The sequence below is a fragment of the Acanthisitta chloris genome, unplaced genomic scaffold, assembly GCF_000695815.1.
Source record: "Acanthisitta chloris isolate BGI_N310 unplaced genomic scaffold, ASM69581v1 scaffold13420, whole genome shotgun sequence".
NCBI classification, from domain to species: Eukaryota; Metazoa; Chordata; class Aves; order Passeriformes; family Acanthisittidae; genus Acanthisitta; species Acanthisitta chloris.
Window position 1 is genome coordinate 71,604 of NW_008653427.1, and position 18,108 is coordinate 89,711.

At 42.1% G+C, this 18,108-nt stretch overlaps 1 protein-coding gene across 1 annotated transcript; it reads left to right on the forward strand.

Moving 5' to 3' along the window:
- The first annotated feature begins 3,015 nt into the window (after nt 1-3,015).
- Nucleotides 3,016-17,537, forward strand: SLC3A1 (solute carrier family 3 (amino acid transporter heavy chain), member 1). Its single transcript, XM_009081054.1, has 10 exons — nt 3,016-3,412; nt 4,535-4,714; nt 5,750-5,904; nt 6,935-7,060; nt 10,442-10,561; nt 11,562-11,686; nt 12,929-13,127; nt 13,882-14,028; nt 16,053-16,169; nt 16,971-17,537. The coding sequence occupies exons 1-10, from the start codon at nt 3,016-3,018 to the stop codon at nt 17,409-17,411; spliced, it is 2,007 nt and encodes a 668-aa protein (XP_009079302.1). The 3' UTR covers nt 17,412-17,537.
- Nucleotides 17,538-18,108: the final 571 nt, after the last annotated feature.

The window sequence follows — 18,108 nt, forward strand, 5'->3', positions numbered from 1 at the left end:
CTCTTCTTTTCAGCCAGAAGCTTGGCAATTAAGACACGATCTGTCCTACTTAAGGTATAAATAAACCTTTAGTGTTATTTGGGGATTACATTAGGACAAGAGGGGCTCTTTTGAAAGCATGGCTTCTGCACAGCAGGCCCTTGCTCTCCTGCTCTCCTTCAGGATGTTCGAATAAGGGGATGTAATGGTTTCCAAACCACACATACTGAGAGCAGTCATCAAGTTCGCTGACTTAGAGGTGAGGGAGAAAGCTGAAATACTTACTGGAACCAGAGTTTCAATAGTGTTTTGTGTAATGGTGATGTAGTACTTGGGTGAAATTTGGTTAGGTCCCTGATCCTCTGCAGATTTCATGTGTGACTCAGGATAAGCCATTCATGGAGTTTAAACTCTCCCCATCTTCGATTCCAGCAGTGTTGATGGGTGTAAGACTTTACCTGCTTTCTATTCCCAGAAGTGAAATGATAGGGCTTTCTCTGAGGCCAGAGCAGAATGTAGTAAAACAAATGTGATACATGAAGGTGATGATGTGACTGAAGGGTTGCTCAGTCAATCGGTTACACTTTGTGTCCTGGCCCTTCTCCCTAGCTGCTGCCCTCCTCCTCCTCCCTGTGCTTGTTTGGCTGAAGCATTGATGTGGTCTCATGGGGGTCATGCGAATAAGGAATAGACCTTTCTGAACAATTAAATTCTTTTTTGTTCTCAGCCAAATCTGTTTCCCAGTCTGGCTCATTGCACAGCTGCCTAAATGCTTCACCTGGCATGAGGCAGGGGACAGTGCAAGGCAGGAACAAGCAGTCAGGGATAAGAGTTGATCAAATTAGCATGAAATGCTGGTGAATTAGACAAAAAACTAACTTCAGGCATGGGCATGCAGCATTGCCTACCAAGCAGCTATTTGTTATGCTAAATTACAGGCCTTTGTCCCAGTGATTTGCCAGGGATGCTTTGTGGGACTTGCAGAAGTGCTGATTTGTGTCTCAAGTATGTAAGTGCTCTGACACCCACCTTCTCTCATTGTATGCCCATGTTGCAAAGTGGTAAACATCGGGATCCTCACTTGGCCTGCATTCTTCAAAAGAGATGCTGACCGTGACTTGTGGCAAGTCTTGCATGATGCAGTCATGATGTGGTACCAAGCAAACCAACAGCACAGCTGGGTGCTGTGAGTCTCTGCCCAGACGTTCCTGGCCCTGGCACCAAGCCCTCTCTGTACCTGATGGTCTTGAAACTAGTCAGCTTGGCTGACCCATGTGTGTGTGGCAGGCAGCTGTGTTTTGATAATTCTTCACTCTTGCCTCTGACTCGCTTTGCTGTCCACTGTGCTCAGGTGCTTGAAGCTTTTGGGTAGTGCAGGAAGCTGTGGGGATCCTCTGAGTTTGGCAGGGGAGAAAAGCAGGGTGGGGAGTACTAGGTCTTGAGGTCTGTGTGATGCAATCTAAAAAAAAAAGTCCTTTTACATATTTCCTATTTTAATTGGAAGTTAAATCACTGAAATGAAACAGCTGAAATGGGGTGGGGAGTGGTTGGCATTGGACAGAATACAAATTAATGCCCTGAACATACCGTGGCTGCCTGGAAATGTACAAGTTACTGATATGATGTTAAGATACAGAGTCATTACTGATGATGTTAAGCCTGTGGAGTCATTAGATGGGAGTGAGACTGTTTCAAACATTTTCCCACTTCTGAATTTCCTGTCAATGCAGAATTCCAGGCACTGAAATGAAATGACTGCTGTTATCTCGGAGACTTCGGGAACTGCCAGATGCTGCCACCCACTGCTGTGAGGAGGAGGAAGAAAAGGATTAAATCTCTCAAGAGTAAAATACCTCTTCTTAGTTCAGCTACTAAAGAAGTAACACATTTTTGAGTCATTTGAATATTGTGTGCTGGATTTTTTACAGTTCTTAGTTGATACACTTCTTTCATGGCCTGAGGCAAACTTTTTTTGAGTCAAAAGCCAAACCTTTTCTCCACTGCAGTAGTCCATGGGAGTTTCCCTAGGACCCTGACCCTATCATCATGGTCAGGTATTTACTTTTACAGGTGATAAGGCAGCTCCTTGGCAAATGTTTCTTTCCTTTGTGTGCCCTTTGGTGTGCCTGGGCAGGGGGCACTGGCTGGAGGAGCTGTGGGCTCATTGGCTTCAGGGCAGCTGGGGCACGTACATGTTTGTGTAGGCTTTGGGCAAAGTTTTTTTACTGCCTAGAGTAGTAGAAACGGGGGGAGGAGGAAGCAGGGAGAGGTTCCTTTAATATTTTTTTTAATGGGGGAAGGGGTGAGAATGGATTTTAATAGTGGGCAGTGTGGTTTTCCTCTCTTGAGTTTTGCTTGTGCCTCTGCAGAACTGTCCTGTCCTGACCGGGGATGGCAATGAATCTCCTGTCTCAGGCTGTGAATTGCTGGATCGGCATGTGCATTAGCAGTCGTTAGTGCTTAAGAGCTGTGAGTGGACTGCGGTGGGTTAGTTTGATGGGGGATTGTTAAACTGTGACAAAGAAGCACAACCAGCCTTTGTTATCTTTTCTTTTTAGTTTGTATTGTTGCTTTTGGGCCAGTAGTCATCATTCCCTTGTCTGTGTTTTAAATTACCCATATTCAAACTGCTTTAGGCAGGGGAGGCTATGACCAGTCTGGAAAGCTACATATTTACTACATCTTTTACTGCTAGAGCCTGGATTTCTCCCTGCTGTCAAAAGGAAGAGAAATTTGGTGTACTGGAGAGAGCAACAGTAAACAAGTGCTTAGCTGGTACAAACAATAGGCTTATTTCCCCAGAGGACTGCCCTCCCTTTTATAGCGGTTTTTTATCTTGCTAAAGATGCCGATTATGCGAAAAACTGGTAGCACTTTGCCCTTTTTGTCTCGTCTTGAACTTTGACTGGCTGGTCAGGCTTGATTATCAACCCAGATGCTGTTGGCACTGAACAAAGGTGTGTTGGCAACTTCCTCGCTGTGGCCAGAGTCTCCAGGACAAGACCCGTGGTCGAGGAGGAAGCTAAGAGCTTACCTATGGAGCTGAGTGAGAAGGGAGGTGTGGAGAACAATGGATTTATTCAAAATGAGGCTTTGGATGACAAGGAGACAGACGCGAGTAGCCAGGAAGAAATGCCAAAACCGTGTGCTGTTGATGTGGACCCAGGGGCTGTGGAAGAGGCAGTGCTGAAGCCTTATGCTGGGATGCCAAAGGATGTCTTGCTGAAGTTCTCCAGCCAAGCCCGGTACAGAGTCACCAGGGAGATTCTCTTCTGGCTCATAATTGCTGCTACTGTTGTGCTTGTGTGTGCTACAATTACCATCATTGCTCTCTCTCCCAAGTGCCTTGACTGGTGGCAGGCTAGTCCTATTTACCAGATCTATCCTCGTTCCTTCAGGGACAGCAACATGGATGGGAATGGTGATCTAAAAGGTGGGTCAGTTTTCATTCTTGGTGTGTGCAAAGCTGTGTAACAGTTGGTTTTTATATATAAAACCCAAGAACAATTTAAAAATACGGTCCAATAAACAAGGCCACCCTAATGGAGAGGGGAAAGAAAAGTTTTCTGACAACATTAATGGCAACTCACACTGTCATGAATAAATTCAGGAGTTGCTTGCTCAAGCTGTTAAGTATAAACCTGGAGTTAGAACGGATGTTGAGGGATGGGGCTAGGAGCAAGGAGCATCACAGCTGTCACCAAAATGAAATATCTCCACAAAACTGACGTCAGGCAGGAGTATGAGTGGTGCTGAGCACTTTGTCTGGTATTGTTGGCTGCTTTACCTAAGGTAAGCTAAAACTGACAAAGAGGTCATGGTCTAGGTGGTTTTCAGCTCTTAAGAACTTAGGGACAATGCCACTTACCAGTAGCTTAGCTGAGACTGCCTTGCAGAAAGAGAAAGCTCAACACCAAAATGGACAATAAATTCTGAACATGAAGTGCTAACCACACTGTACTGGCATGTGAAGAGCAGAAACTGCTTCTGTAGTTGCATGCCAGTACTAATTGGTCATACAGATGAAAAGATATGGGTTTAAAAATACTAGGTCAGGGTGCAGTGAGGTGTCCTTACAGGAAAAAACAGAAAAACACTACCACATGAGACTTCTCTTAAGGCAGGAAAAACCTGGGATATTTGCATTAAAATTATTGTGTTTCCTTTTGGGTGGTCTGAGGATTAGTTAGTGTTCTTTGAAATGGGAAATCATTGCTGTTGCTGCTTTTTAACAAAATATAGGAGCTTATTTTCAGAATGGGATGGTAAATTTATTAAAAGAAATGGTTTTATAATACATATAATGTTTGCTTTGATCTGATTTTTTAATTTCTGCATTATTTTCTGTGGACAATTGGCTTTCAGTGGTTTCTGTTCTGTGATCTCATTCTGTCCCTGAAGAAACAGGAAGACTGTCCTGCTGCCTGAGTGAGAATAGGGAATGGTTATGTATCAAAGGGACCTGTGTACCATCTTTCAGAGCCCATGGTGAACCTAGTTAGACAAAATTATTTTGTCTTTCCTAAACAGGTGATGTCCTTTTATTTCTAAATAGGTATCCAAGAAAAACTGGACCATATTACATATTTGAATATAAAAACCATCTGGATCACCTCTTTCTATAAGTCCCCTTTAAAAGACCTTGGATATGGAGTTGAAGATTTCTATGATATTGATCCCATATTTGGGTCAATGAGTGATTTTGAGAACTTACTTGCAGCCATACATGACAGAGGTAAGCTGCAACTCTAAGCAAAGCTACTGTACTAAGATGGTGTTCACTCATGTTACTCAGGTGTACCTTATGGCACTAGGTTATGATCTGGGATTTCGATTTGTGCATCTGGCAGTTCCTCCCCATGGTGGCAATGAGCAGAAGCAGATGGAGGTGCCATCAAAGGGTGCAGGTTAGCAACACAAGCTCTGTGATTGCTGTTTGCTGCCCCTTAGCACTGGGAGAATGCTGGAAGCAGGACTGAAGGGACAGGGAGCTACAGTGTCAGGGATGGTCCCCTCCAAGGATGTTCATGGGTGGTGGGCTGGCATACTATCCATGCCCTCGTGCATATATCATGGGAATCAAAAGTCTGGGGATCAAGGCTGATACGCAGTTGTTTCTGACTGAATGTCTGGGCACAAATGCCTTCTGTGATTGTATCCGTGGTTCATTTATGACCTAGACCAAATGGATGCTCAGGTGTTCCTTCTTACAGCTATTGAGCTGAATGCAAAATGGTTTGCCAGACCAAAAACATTTGGGATTTAAAAAACAATGTGTAGTCTTTAGGAAGGGTGATGAGGACTGTGTGTTCACTGATGAAGTGCTTTTCCTGCCTGGAAGATGTTAAAGTCAGAGTTAGTGGAAGTGGTGATAACAGCAGGAATCTGTTCTGGTTTTTTTTCTTCACCCTTCTTTCCCTCACAAGCAATGGGCTAGGGGAAACAGCACCAGCAAGATTTTTTTTCCAGCCACTTGCAAATTCTAGTTAGTCTAACTGTTTTGGTAGTCTGGGACTTTTTATGTTTTTTTTTTTTTTTGCCTCTCTCCTTCGCTAAACCCCTGGGATGGAAGAAGCCCAGTTTTTTTTTTGCCTCTCTCCTTTGCTAAACCCCTGGGATGGAAGAAGCCCAAACATACTTCTGATACTGCATTAAGAAAAAATGTGAACTTTGTCTAAAAGGCTAAATTTAATGTTAATAGGTTTTTTTACATTTTTGTTTTGATTTTTAATTTAATAGGGTTTTTTACATTTTTGTTTTGATTTTTAAGGGCTAAAGGTGATAATGGATTTAATCCCAAACCACACAAGCGACAAACACCGATGGTTTCAGCTGAGTCGAAATCGAACAGGGAAGTACACAGACTACTACATCTGGCAGGACTGTGTGCAGGCTGCTGGTTCAGTCATCCCTCCAAACAACTGGGTAAATATGGGAAAGGACACATGCAAATCCCAGGCTGGATTCAGTCTGCCACAGAGCAAAGCCAGCTGTAACATAATTGTCCCGACGTACACTGGGTTATAAATGATTGTTGAGAGGTACAAACTGATGTTACTACGTGAGCTAGAGCAGATTAAGATTTAAACCAGATTGAGGGGGAAGGGAGGAGTTCCTGCTTTAAATAGAATTTCAAAAATTACTTTTGTTTCTTTACCTCAGTGTTAAGTCTTCATTCATCAAACAAACACAAAGAAAGGATAGTTGTGCTCAAGTTGTTCACACATGTCTCTTGTGTCTGGGTATTCCTCTCTAGAAAGTTCACGTCAGCTCCTCTGAAATCATAGTTGTTGGGGAGTGAAACAAAACTGTGTTCTTGGCTTTCTTCCTTTTGTTTCTGTTCAGACCAGAAAGTGTGTTGCCTATTTCAAATAGGTTTATTTGCTATTTGAACTGATGGGTGCATGATTAGGAACTGGTATATTCTAAAAACTCAAGGTAGAATTAATGCTTTGAACCAGTTAGTATCTTTTCTCTTTAAACTTAGAGTCTTAAGAGCTATCTTAGCTTTTTGGAATCTTTTATTATGGGGATGAGGATGAAATGAACATTTTTAACATACTGAATGTTGTTGGTGTTTCAAAGGGATCATAGCAGATTGCAGAAAGCTCTAAGTTAACTAAAGCTATTTTTAGTAAGTTTTAGGAAAAGCAATTCCAAAATAAATATTCCCACCCCACCCATGTTTTCCCCTCTATTCCAAGTAATTCAAAAAACCCCAAACCCCACAACACTGACCAAGAAATACATGTGGTGAAGCACAATTGAAGGGAGAGCAACTAGTGGGAAAAGAAATGAAACACATAAATACCAAGATCTACTCCAAACTGATGCCATTGATTAGGCAGTTTGTGCTTTATTATATGCATGTAATGTCCCACACTTTAAAGCATGCATAGGAGTAAATGTTTGTTAAATTAGGAGTTCTGATTATCTCCCTCCCTCATGTGAGCAGGTGAGTGTCTTTGGGAATTCCAGCTGGCAGTTTGATGATGTGAGAAAGCAATGTTATCTTCACCAGTTTGGGAAAGAACAGCCAGACTTAAATTTTCGCAACTCTGCTGTGCAACAAGAATTCCATGTAAGTATGTAGCCTACTGTTGCTGAGCCAACAGCAAAGCAGCTATTTCTGCACTTGATTTCTCTGATTATTTGTGCTACACGATTTACAGTCCAGCTGGAAGCAAATCAAGGATTGCAGCATATGTGAACAACTGAAACAAGAAGGTGTCTAGAAAAACATTAACTTTACAAGCTAAATTCAAGCTTTGTGCTGTAATGCTTCCAGTCTTTCTAATTTAAACGCAAACACGAAATCCCCCAAAAAATCAGAATAAAATTGTCCCTGAGTGGTATTACTGGCACCAGGTGGTTGCAGTCCTGTGGATTTTAAGAAGTTTCAACTGCTGGATTTTTTGTTTTGTTTTGTTTTGGTTTGGTTTTTTTTTTTGCTAAGTTCCTTGATCTCACGAGAGTGTGGCAAGAGCTTGATGGGTTTTTGGGAGACAGGTTATTGCAGTTATTAAAACCAGCTCCTTTCCCTGTCTCTTCCCACTAACTGGCACCAGGTGGTTGCAGTCCTGTGGATTTTAAGAAGTTTCAACTGCTGGATTTTTTGTTTTGTTTTGTTTTGGTTTGGTTTTTTTTTTTGCTAAGTTCCTTGATCTCACGAGAGTGTGGCAAGAGCTTGATGGGTTTTTGGGAGACAGGTTATTGCAGTTATTAAAACCAGCTCCTTTCCCTGTCTCTTCCCACTATATATTAAATTGTTATTCCAGTTTAAAACGAGCTCCTTTCCCTGTCTCTTCCCACTAAAGTCTATATTAAAATTGCTTTGATGCTTCAGGATCCCTCTGCATCTCAGCCATGTGTAAACTGCTCATACTCAGCTCTGTATGAATCTTACCTGTCCTTCAGCTGTAAAGGGCTTTTCCTACCCTTGTTTATGCTTATTTGGTTTCCAGCTCTTGTTAAGGTAGATTAAATGGGGTGGACTTAATAAGTCTTCCCTGGAGAGAGAGAGACTCTTTGTCCCTTTGTTTAGCTGCTACTCAATCCTCAGAGCACTTCCAGCCTGAGGTTTTTTTCTCAAATGCAGATGGCCAGAATTCAACCAATTGACCAGAAAAGATGTTTGAGCAGAATCTTGTGCAGTGGCATTAGGTGTTTCTCCCTCGGTGCCCTAAGATTTCTGTTACTTGCTCTGAAGTTGGTGCTAGAACTCAAACAATCCAGCGTGACTGGTGTCTGGAAGCAGTGAACTGTGTTCAGCTCTACATCAAGAGCCAAGGATAAAGGCACTTGGTGTGTTTGGATGTTGCATCAAGGACAACAATTAATGGAGGGATTGACTGGAAGGTAAAGCCACTCCGGTACTGAAGCCTGTGCTGAAACAGATGTCCAGAGATGATGTAAACAAGTGGAGAGAAGTTTTTATCTCTGTTGATACTAGGAGCTGTTGATTAGCCACCAAATGTGCGGGTGACACCTTGTTTTAGCAGAGAGCTGTTTGCATTTCAAGAGAGCGGAGACAATGCTGATTGACTGTCTGATGACTTTACAGGGAGGGGAAGGAGGCATGGTATGAGTGCTTTACCAAGGCAAGGTGCTTGGGTGGAATCTCACACCTGTTTGCATCCTTTCTCCCAGCAGACAATGCAGAATTCATTAAAATATGGAGAGGTGGGCCTGAACATGGGGAGGCTGACAATTGCTGCTTTTTTTTTCCCTCCCTTTCCTTAAAGTTATACCTCATCAGGTAGTACAGCCACTCAGGTGTTTTGATGTACTCCTGAAGTGCTTGCTACTTTGTACTGTTGAATTTTGGTGCATTTCTTTGGTGGTAGTCTTCAAAGCTGTCCAGTCCTATTGGGTAGGTCTCACTGGCTCTGTGGTGTCTCTCCCCTCCCCACACAGGTACCCTGTGTGCCTGAATAAGCAAAACATTTTTAGTGATACTTTTAAACTAAAACATGAAACCAGACTGCTTTTGAGACTGGTTCCTGAAGAGCACTGCTAGTAACCTCTCTGTGTCTTGATACTTCCCTTAATACCACATCTTGCCATTTGCACCTTTTTTTCCATAGCATGTTCTGGCTAATTAATTTTTTTTATGGTACCTGATACATTACTGAAGCTCCAATAGCACATAGATGCTCCATTTCCTATGCAAAAAGATGACATGAAAACGACTAAGTTTTGCCTGGTAACACCAACCTTTGGTAAATACTTATGAACATCACGTTAAAGATTAATCTTTGTCTAGTATTTTAATTCAAAAATCCTATTCCAGAAGGTTAGGAGGACTAAGCAAGAAGCAAATGAAGTTTTGCAGAGAAGCTCAAGCCTCTGGTTTAGCCTTGCAAGGGCACACAAGGACAGCAAAACTTAGCAACCAACTTGTAGCTTTCGTGCATACCTAGGAGTGGATTGACCTCATTGAGTGCCATGTCAGTGCCTGATGTTTGCAGTGCTAGTACCTGGTGTTGGATTTGTGCTGAGCACAGGCATAAGCATGAATATTTTCAGGTAGATTCAGTGCTGGACAGACATGATATTGAGAGCTGCTGCTTTCAAAGTGGTGCTATGAGAAGGTGCAGCTCAGTAAAGTGGAGTCGTTATGTGCCATACAAAATTCTGTAAAGCTTGAGTGTGGACTAGTTCTACTCCAGCCTATTCAAGCAAGTGGACTCCATACTTTTTAAAAAAGGTTATTCAATAGCCATCTTCTAAAAAAATCTTCCTCAGATGAAGACTAGTAGCATGTTTAAAAGAACATTTGCAGAAACCGCTCAAGAGGGGCTGAACTTTAGAGTTTTTTGTTAAAACTAGAGCAATTAAAACTGTAGTAATATAATAGCTACTGAATTAGGATATAATTTTACTAATTGTGACAAAGCTTGGAATTTGACAGTGGAATTACAAATCTGTAATTGTTGGAGAATAATTTTCATGTCCCTGCAAATAAATAAGCCTGAAAATAAAATTTTAATATATGCATTGGTCAAATAAGAGAGGACAAATGTTTTAAGAGCTCTATTGTGTAAAAGAAAATTGGTGGCACAAGGTCTGTGCAGAACAACATCTTCTGGCATATTTGAATCAATGTGTTCTAATCGTGTGCAGCCATGAGAGCACTTGGCATGAGCCTGATTGTTGTGATGGATGGGATTGGAAATGGCTTTCAGCAAGACATGCCCTGGCTTTGCTCTTCTGAATTATGGGAAAAGTTACAGACCAGTCATTCTTTTTTGTACTGGATGAAATAATAAGACATGCTTTATTTAGATCTTAGTTTGACCTTAGATTGACATGATTCACTTCTAGTAAAATTTGAAGTACAAATTGAAAAATCAGTTGTTATGTTATAGTACCTCCTATCAGGTTTAGTTTTGTTTTTAAGAACATACTGTTTTGAATGGAGTGAGCTCACTTGGACTTTACAATTTTTACCTTTGACTAGGATATTATCAAATTTTGGCTCAACAAAGGAGTTGATGGATTTAGTTTCAGCACTGTTAAATTTCTCTTGGAAGCGACACATCTCCGAGATGAGCCTCAAGTGAACAAGTCTCAGAATGGAGTAATGTATATGTTCCGTGTTTGCTTTTTGCCTGTATTTCCTATGGGGGCAAGAGAGCATTTGTACTCCTTTGGGTCTTTATTGTGGCTGTTGGAAAACTGCATCAGCCCTGTCCCTTGGAAGGCAGGTGGGTCCTGAGCATCCTGCAGAAGGAGAGCTCACAAGGAAGAAGCTCCTTGGGCCGAGGATGTGGGTCAGTGAGATAGCTGCAAGCAGGAACACTGTGGGTGGGAGAAGTGTCTGTATACACTTTGTATTTCTGTTCTGACATTGTTGCTTTGAATTTTCTCTTTAAACTAATTGCTTTTCAATTCATATTCTAAGACCACCAATCTTATAATTTTAATAGTTGATTGGTTATCTTTGGGAGACTTGCTACAGGAGATGAGTTCAGAGCTCTTGCCTGCTTGGCACTCTGTAGCTTCTACATTGCTAGTCAGAATTGGAGAAAAACTAAAATACAGCTCATATTGGCAGTATTCCACAGTGAGAGCTGACCAGACATGTTAAAAAAGCATGAACACTGTTATGTATGCTATTTGCTTTTGTTGTGGTAATGAACCTGATGACATTCCCAGATAGTGCCAACACTAAGACACTGTACCTCTGTGGAACTGGGGATCACATGAAACTGGTCAGCTTCACAAGGATTGTTGTTTTTGTGGTACTTTATCAAGGCATTGCCCATCTTTCCAGCCTGGTGTGTGGCCACAGCACCTGCTGTGCTTGCTGCTGCAGATGGCCTTGGTTGGTTAGTGCAGTGGGTGGACTTTCTCTCCTGCAAGATGGGATTCAAACTAATCACCCCTCTGCTATTATATTTTTAGAGTTCTTCAAGTGCAGTTCAGCTCTGTGCTGTTAGTGTTGTTATGCTAAACTCATTTCAGCTAAAATTTATGTGGCCTGGTGCGCTGTCACAGGAAAGGATGGGAAGAATTTGGAGAGCTCTGAAATCTAAAATATTGGTGAACTAATGGGAAATACTATATCCTTCTTAAAGGAGAGTATCACAGCCTATTCCCAGCTCTACCATGACTACACAACCACACAAGTTGGTATGCATGACATTGTCCGTAGCTTCCGGCACACCATGAACCAGTTCAGCAGTGAACCTGGCAGATACAGGTGAGCATCTTTACAGCTGGGGAATTTTTCTCTAATATTCATCACCCTCTTGCTAGCTATAAAATGGTTTGCTTTTAATAACATAATATACACAAAAGGTTTTCTGCTTCAAATACAAATAGCAGTGCATAGGCTAAACTGTCTTTTCCCCAATGTGTGAGGAAAGGAAAGGAATTAGCCAGGGTAGCATTGCTCTGTCGATGGACTGGTCAAAAGTAAGCAGAATGGGTGACTATTCTGGTCACAGAGATGCTGTAATTCGTTAGCCCTGTGCCTGATTTATTGTATGGTTTTAATAGTGCGGTTCAAGTCAGACACACAGTCTGACTTGAGAGATTGTTAAAATCACAGAATAGCTGAACTTGGAAGGGACCTCTGGAGGTTCTCTGGTTCAAACTTGCTGCTCATTAGGGTCACTTGGAGCCAGTTGCCTGGGAATTTGTCCAGACAGCATTTGAAAATCTCCACAAGCTCCCTGGGAAGCCTGTGCCGGGGCTCAGTCACCCTGACAATGGAGAAGTTTCCTGATGTTCATAGGGAGCCTTCTGTGTTTCACTTTATGCCTATTGTCTCTGGTCCTGGCACTGGGCACCACTGAAAAGTGCCTGGTTCTGTCTTTGCACCATCCCTTCATGAATTTACATGCACTGATGCGATCCCCCTGAGACTTCTCCAGGCCAAACAGTCCCACCTCTCACCCTTTCCTCATAGGAGAGATGTTTCAGGCCCTTAATAGTCTTGGTGGCTTTTTGCTGACTCTCCCCAGTATGTCTGTGTCTCTCTGTACTGGAGAGCCCAGAACTGGACACCATGCCCAGCTGTGGCCTCATCAGTGCAAAATGGAGGGGAAAGATCACCTCCCTTGACCTTCTGCAACACTCCTCCTAATGCAGCCCAGGATACCATGAGCTACTTGCAAGGGCACATCACTGGCTCAAGGTCAGCTTTCAGCATGGAAATTGCTGTAATGAAATCTATGGACATGTATTCAGAAAGATAAGACTTCAGGCAGATACTTGAGCCATGTGTTGACTCTTGTAGATTTTTCTCCAGCAATCTCCAAGAAGTATTTCTCCTTGACTCCTTGTCTGCTCTACAAAATATTGTTTCTCTGTATTAATCTTCTTTCTGATGGGGAGGAGGGAAGTGAACATAATTTTTAATGTCCAACCATTTCTAGCTTCCTTCTGTTCTGTGCAGCCAACAATGAGCCAAAAAAGATATTTTTGTACTTCATTGCAGATTTATGGGTTCTGACGATGATGAGAAAGAAGACATTGAAGCAACAATGATGTATTATGGAACAACTTTTATCCAAGAAGCAGATTTCCCCTTCAATTTCAACCTAATTAACATGAAAAATCTATCGGGCAACAGTGTTTTTGAAGCTGTCAACTTGTGGATGAAAAACATGCCTGCAGGAAAATGGCCAAACTGGGCAGTAAGAGTTCCAGACCAAGTCTTATAGGAAAGGCTTGTTTGCTTAATGGTGATAAAAATCACACACACACACATTGATTTCAGTGGGATCAGCAGCAGCCTGAGCCTGTGGCTGAGCTGTAGTTGCTATGCATGTGAAAACTCTCAGAGTTGCAGTCGTTGGCACCAGCCAGCCCACAGGGCTCTCCTGCACTTCAATACACTCCCCATGCCAGGGAGAAGGAAGAAAGTTTATGACCATGCCTCTCCCTTAGTGTCTCCAGTGAGGAATGGGACGTTGTGTTAAACCACTGGTGTCATTATCTCTGACCATAAACTGACTCACTGTGATGGATTCTGGACCCCTCCAGGGGCCAGGGTAGAACAGAACAGGCAACTGAGGGCAGTTAACTTAAACCCTTGGCCACGTTTGCTAGGAAGCACATTTGCAATGTGCAGGGGATCTTTGCAAAACAAGCAGAACAATCTTCACACAGCAGAGAAAATGGCAGAAATCTGAAGGAACTGTAATTGTGGAGAGTTACTTGTCATCTCTCCTTACTTCTGCCTCATGTGCTGCTGGCAGAGCTTCTGGGTACTAAATTATTTGGGACAGAAGTTTCTAATGGCACCAAGATAAAGATAATGGACCTCACAGCCCTGGAGGGGAAAAAAAATGAATTAAAAAACCCCATTACTACCTTGTTAAATTACTTAATCAGTTTCACATATGCATGGCATTTTATAATGTATGTTTAACAGAATGTTTTCTTCAGGTTGGAAGCCCTAATGCTGCTCGGATTTCATCTCGCATTGGCAAAGAGTATGCCAATGTTATGAATATGCTGCTTTTAACCCTCCCTGGTACCCCTGTAACTTACTATGGTGAAGAAATAGGCATGGAGAACATTGCATCAGAAGATGTAAGTGAAGAGCATGTAAACTGATCCTGTTGTTGTTCAGTTCCAAGGAATAGAACGTTCAAAAACACAGAAACTTTTATTTCGTTAACCAAACCTTATTGTTGTCACTGTTTAGAGGGTTTTCCATGTTCCTCATGGCAAAACCATTGGACAAGCATGTAGAAATGGCCAAGCCAGAGACCAGAACCAAGGCCCTGATGTGTGCCTGAACTGCTAGAATTCAGTTATGGTTCCTGATTTCTGTCCTTCTCCAGATTAGTCTTTCATGGTTTGCAGTGTGTTACTTTGCTTCCCTTCAGCAGAAAGGACAGCAAGTACTGTGTGTGTTGCAGGTTTATTAGGCAAGGGGAACTGAGTCACTATCTTCTTCCTTCTGTGGAAGTATCCTAATTAATCATTATGTCAAAGTCCATTATTTCTTGGCTGCTCTTTGAAGGAACTCAGAGTTCACTAGAGACTGTAGTCAGAATTACCATCTCCTGCAGACTGCTTTGCTCTGACTATGCAAAAACACCTGCTGAAGCCATGGCTGTCTGCAGTGTGCCCAAGCGCAGAAGAAGGGATGTGCACGAAGGGGTGGGTGCCTGGTGGCAAGCAGAAGTGGATTTTGGTTGCCATGCATAGTCTGTTCCAAAAGGGAACAGCTCATCTCTGCCTCTCATGGCCATATCTGAGCACCCAGAGAACGTGGTCCTGGGCAGATGCTGGTTTCACCCTGGAAAGCCTCTGCTAGGCAATGGCACAGGCTCTGATGATGTTACAAATGGTGTTGGCTAGTTTTGCATCAGAGGGGAAGAGGTACTTGAAAACCAGGTTTGTCTGGTTCAGATGCGAGGAAAGGATTGTCTGATTTAAAAGGAAATCTCATTTCCTCTGAGAAACACCTGGGTCAAAGTTATCTCCTGCATTTTCTTGCAGCTGCTGATTACTGCTGACAGAGTGATTCTTTTCAGAAAAGTGGCACACCCTCGGCTCCTCAGGGTTTACTCTTTTAGAGGCTACCCTGTGGCTCACAGCTTCGGAACAATGCAAACCCACCCTCTCCTCGGCCTGGAGAGGAAGGTTCCCTGATTAATGGGTGTCCTGGAAAGATGGAGTGTATTTGCTCTTTAGCCCCAGCATTTAAAACACTTGAGGAGACACTGAAAGAGGTAGAGATGAGAGGCAGTGTTACCAGTGTTGAAAACTTAGGATTTTTTTCCCCCTGCTTTTCAGAACATGCTAAAAAGGAGAAACCTGTTATTTATAATGTCACAAAGCAAAGTGACAATTTCTTTTGTTGAGCTGCTGTTCTGACAGACTGCATTGAAAAGTGCCCTTTATATGAAAAACAGTTTTCATGGAAAACAAACACTCAAAGTATGTGCAAAATATTTTATGCCCTCTTATATCATTAAATTTAAGTGTCAGATCTTTTGGCAGCTTTTCAATAACAATGTGGAAGCTTTTTCAGAATTTTTCTGAATTCTTCAAAGTGAGAACTTCAGACTTTTTACATGAACACTTTTTAATCAGCTAAAAGCTGGTTTTCAATGAAGTTTTGCACTTGTAGATAATAATTTTATGTTTCTACCACAAACAATCCTGTCCAAATTGTACCCCTTGGAAATTTAAGCTTGAAGAGTTCAAAGGTGAAGAATGCAATGGTTACAAAAGGACAGACACTGAACAGCATTTAGTAGTTGTTTACTGTTATTTTGAGGGCATCTCTTTTTAGGACTCATTGCCTCATATATTCACTCACTGCATGTCTATTTTTCAGAATGTCCTGGCTGTCATTAGTCAACTTTTACCCAACCATCAGTTGCAAAGGATGACAACTAACTGTAGTAGAGTCATTTTGGAATTCCATCCTCATTTTACCCAGCCGTGCTGGGGGATTTGGAGGAGGATTATATCCTCCTCCTTAAATTTTAACTCAAGCCAAAGAAAGCAGTACTGAAACGGTGATAATCTGGAGGATGTGAGAACATGCTATTCAAAGAGTAACTTTTTCACATGCTAATCACCATTTTATTTTCTAGGTGACCTTTCCAGAGAAATCCCCCATGCAGTGGGATGGCCAAGCTAATGCTGGTTTTACTGAAGGCAACAGTAGCTGGTTGCCTGTTAACTCCAACTACCAAAGTGTAAATGTGGAAGTAAGTATCTATATGTGTGACAAACTAATGGTCTAACAACATTTTAAGGTATCCATTTTGCCCTGGCTTCCTTTTACTTAGTGGACATTGGCAGTAAGAACAAACTCAAGGGGAAAAAAAGGCACTGAATCCTCCCAAGTTTTATTAGAAAAGGAAATCCTTGTACCAGCTAGGAGCCTGTTACATCCACATTCATATAAGGAGAGCAACTGCCATTATGGTGTCAATGTGGCAATTTGGCTCTTTAACATACTTTTAATATTAAATTGAAAACTGGTATTTTTCCCCATTTCTATCGCTGTAGAAAGCACTGGCTTTGTAACAAGAACTTAACATAGACCATCTTTAACATAAGTAGAGCAGTGCATCAAATAGATTTTGTTGCCCTATAGTACTGACCAGAATTGGAGACAGAAAAAAGTAAATCTAAGATAGCCAAAGCATAAACCACAAAATAAACCCTGTGACTTCAGTAGGTTAGACTCAATTGAATGAGCACCAGCATCAAGACTGGAATGGCTGAGGCTTTCTCCCTGAATCAACACAACTAAAAAGAGGCTGTGGGACAAAGTAATAGCATTGGTGCTGGGGAAAGGGTCATGCCTAATAACCTGTCTCTGCTACTCCACAAATTCCAAGGAAATGCATGAGAAAAAGCAGTTTTTCACTGAGATTTGCAAACATGAAGAGGGGATAATTGTCAAAATGGGATTCTGATAGGCACGTTCTCAGCCGAGTGGGTGTGAGAAGGAAGGAGCAATTCCTACACACAGTGCCAAGAACTGACCCTGTTCCTTGCAGGTCCAGATGACCTGGTCCAACTCAACCCTGAATTTGTACAGAGAGCTAACGTTCCTCCGCAACAATGAGCTCCCCATTAATCGGGGGTGGATGTGCTACATCTGGAATGACAGTAACGTGTTTGTGTATGTGAGGGAGTTGGATGGGTTAAACAGAGTCTTCATGATGGTTCTCAACTTCGGGCAGGAGTCGACAATAGACCTGAAAGCCATAGTTCCTAACCTTCCATCTGAAGCTGTTGTAAGACTGAGTACTCATTTTAGCAATGCTGGTAAAGTTGTCAATACCAAACTAATTAAAACTGAAATGGGAGAAGGCTTAGTTCTCGAATATAAAACAACAAAGCCTGTTCATACTATGGAAGCTTATCAAGGAAAGTGTTTTGTGGCAGAAAAAGCTTGTTATTCCAGTGCCTTCAATTTACTCTATGTGAACTGTTAAGTGCAGGAGTAGAATAGTCAAACTCTTCATGGTAATTCAGAAGATGTCAGTTTCAAGGAATTGCTGAAAATATTCTGGTTTTTTGGCTTGTAGAACTTTCTGTGTACAAAATAAACATCCTGAAAAGTAAAACAGATGCGTAATTGTCTTCTGTCTATATTAGTGATGAAAAGGAAAAGGTATGGTGTAGACTCCTCCTTACCTTAGTTCAGACAAAACAGCTGAAACTTTACTGAGTGTCACAGCTGTTCATGTGCTTTGATTTGCTTTTGCTGCACCTATGGTGGCACAAAGGAAGGGTGAGTATTTTACTTGGTGCAGTCTGCTTTGAGCACAGAGGTCACCTGGGGAGCTCTTTTGGTTTGTTTTTAATCAAGTCAGATCAAAGAGTTCTGCTAAAATTCCTATTCATGAGTCCATTTCTGTGCAGTTTGGTTGATCCCACCGTATGATCAGTAACCCTATGGCTGCTGTGTAGCTAGGAAGGGCAGCAGTCATCATCAAATATTTCCTAGGAGTCTTACTGCCATGTGTAAAATGTGGTCTTGGAAGAGATGTCTGTGACAGAAAGGCTGTCTAAAGTGCACGTGCTTCTCATGTGAGGCTTTACACACCAACTGTTGTGCTTCAGCTCCACTCATGTAGTGCTGTGTTGCTGTGGCTTATGTGAATAGAATCAACTGTGTTGGAAGAGACC

Bases quoted from the DNA above. Each gene is read 5' to 3' on its own strand.
- SLC3A1 (XM_009081054.1), top strand. From the start codon at position 3,016: ATGGAGCTGAGTGAGAAGGGAGGTGTGGAGAACAATGGATTTATTCAA. The intron at 13,128-13,881 runs GTAAGAGTTCCA...TGTTTTCTTCAG, and splicing joins GAAAATGGCCAAACTGGGCA to GTTGGAAGCCCTAATGCTGC. The intron at 16,170-16,970 runs GTAAGTATCTAT...TGTTCCTTGCAG, and splicing joins ACCAAAGTGTAAATGTGGAA to GTCCAGATGACCTGGTCCAA.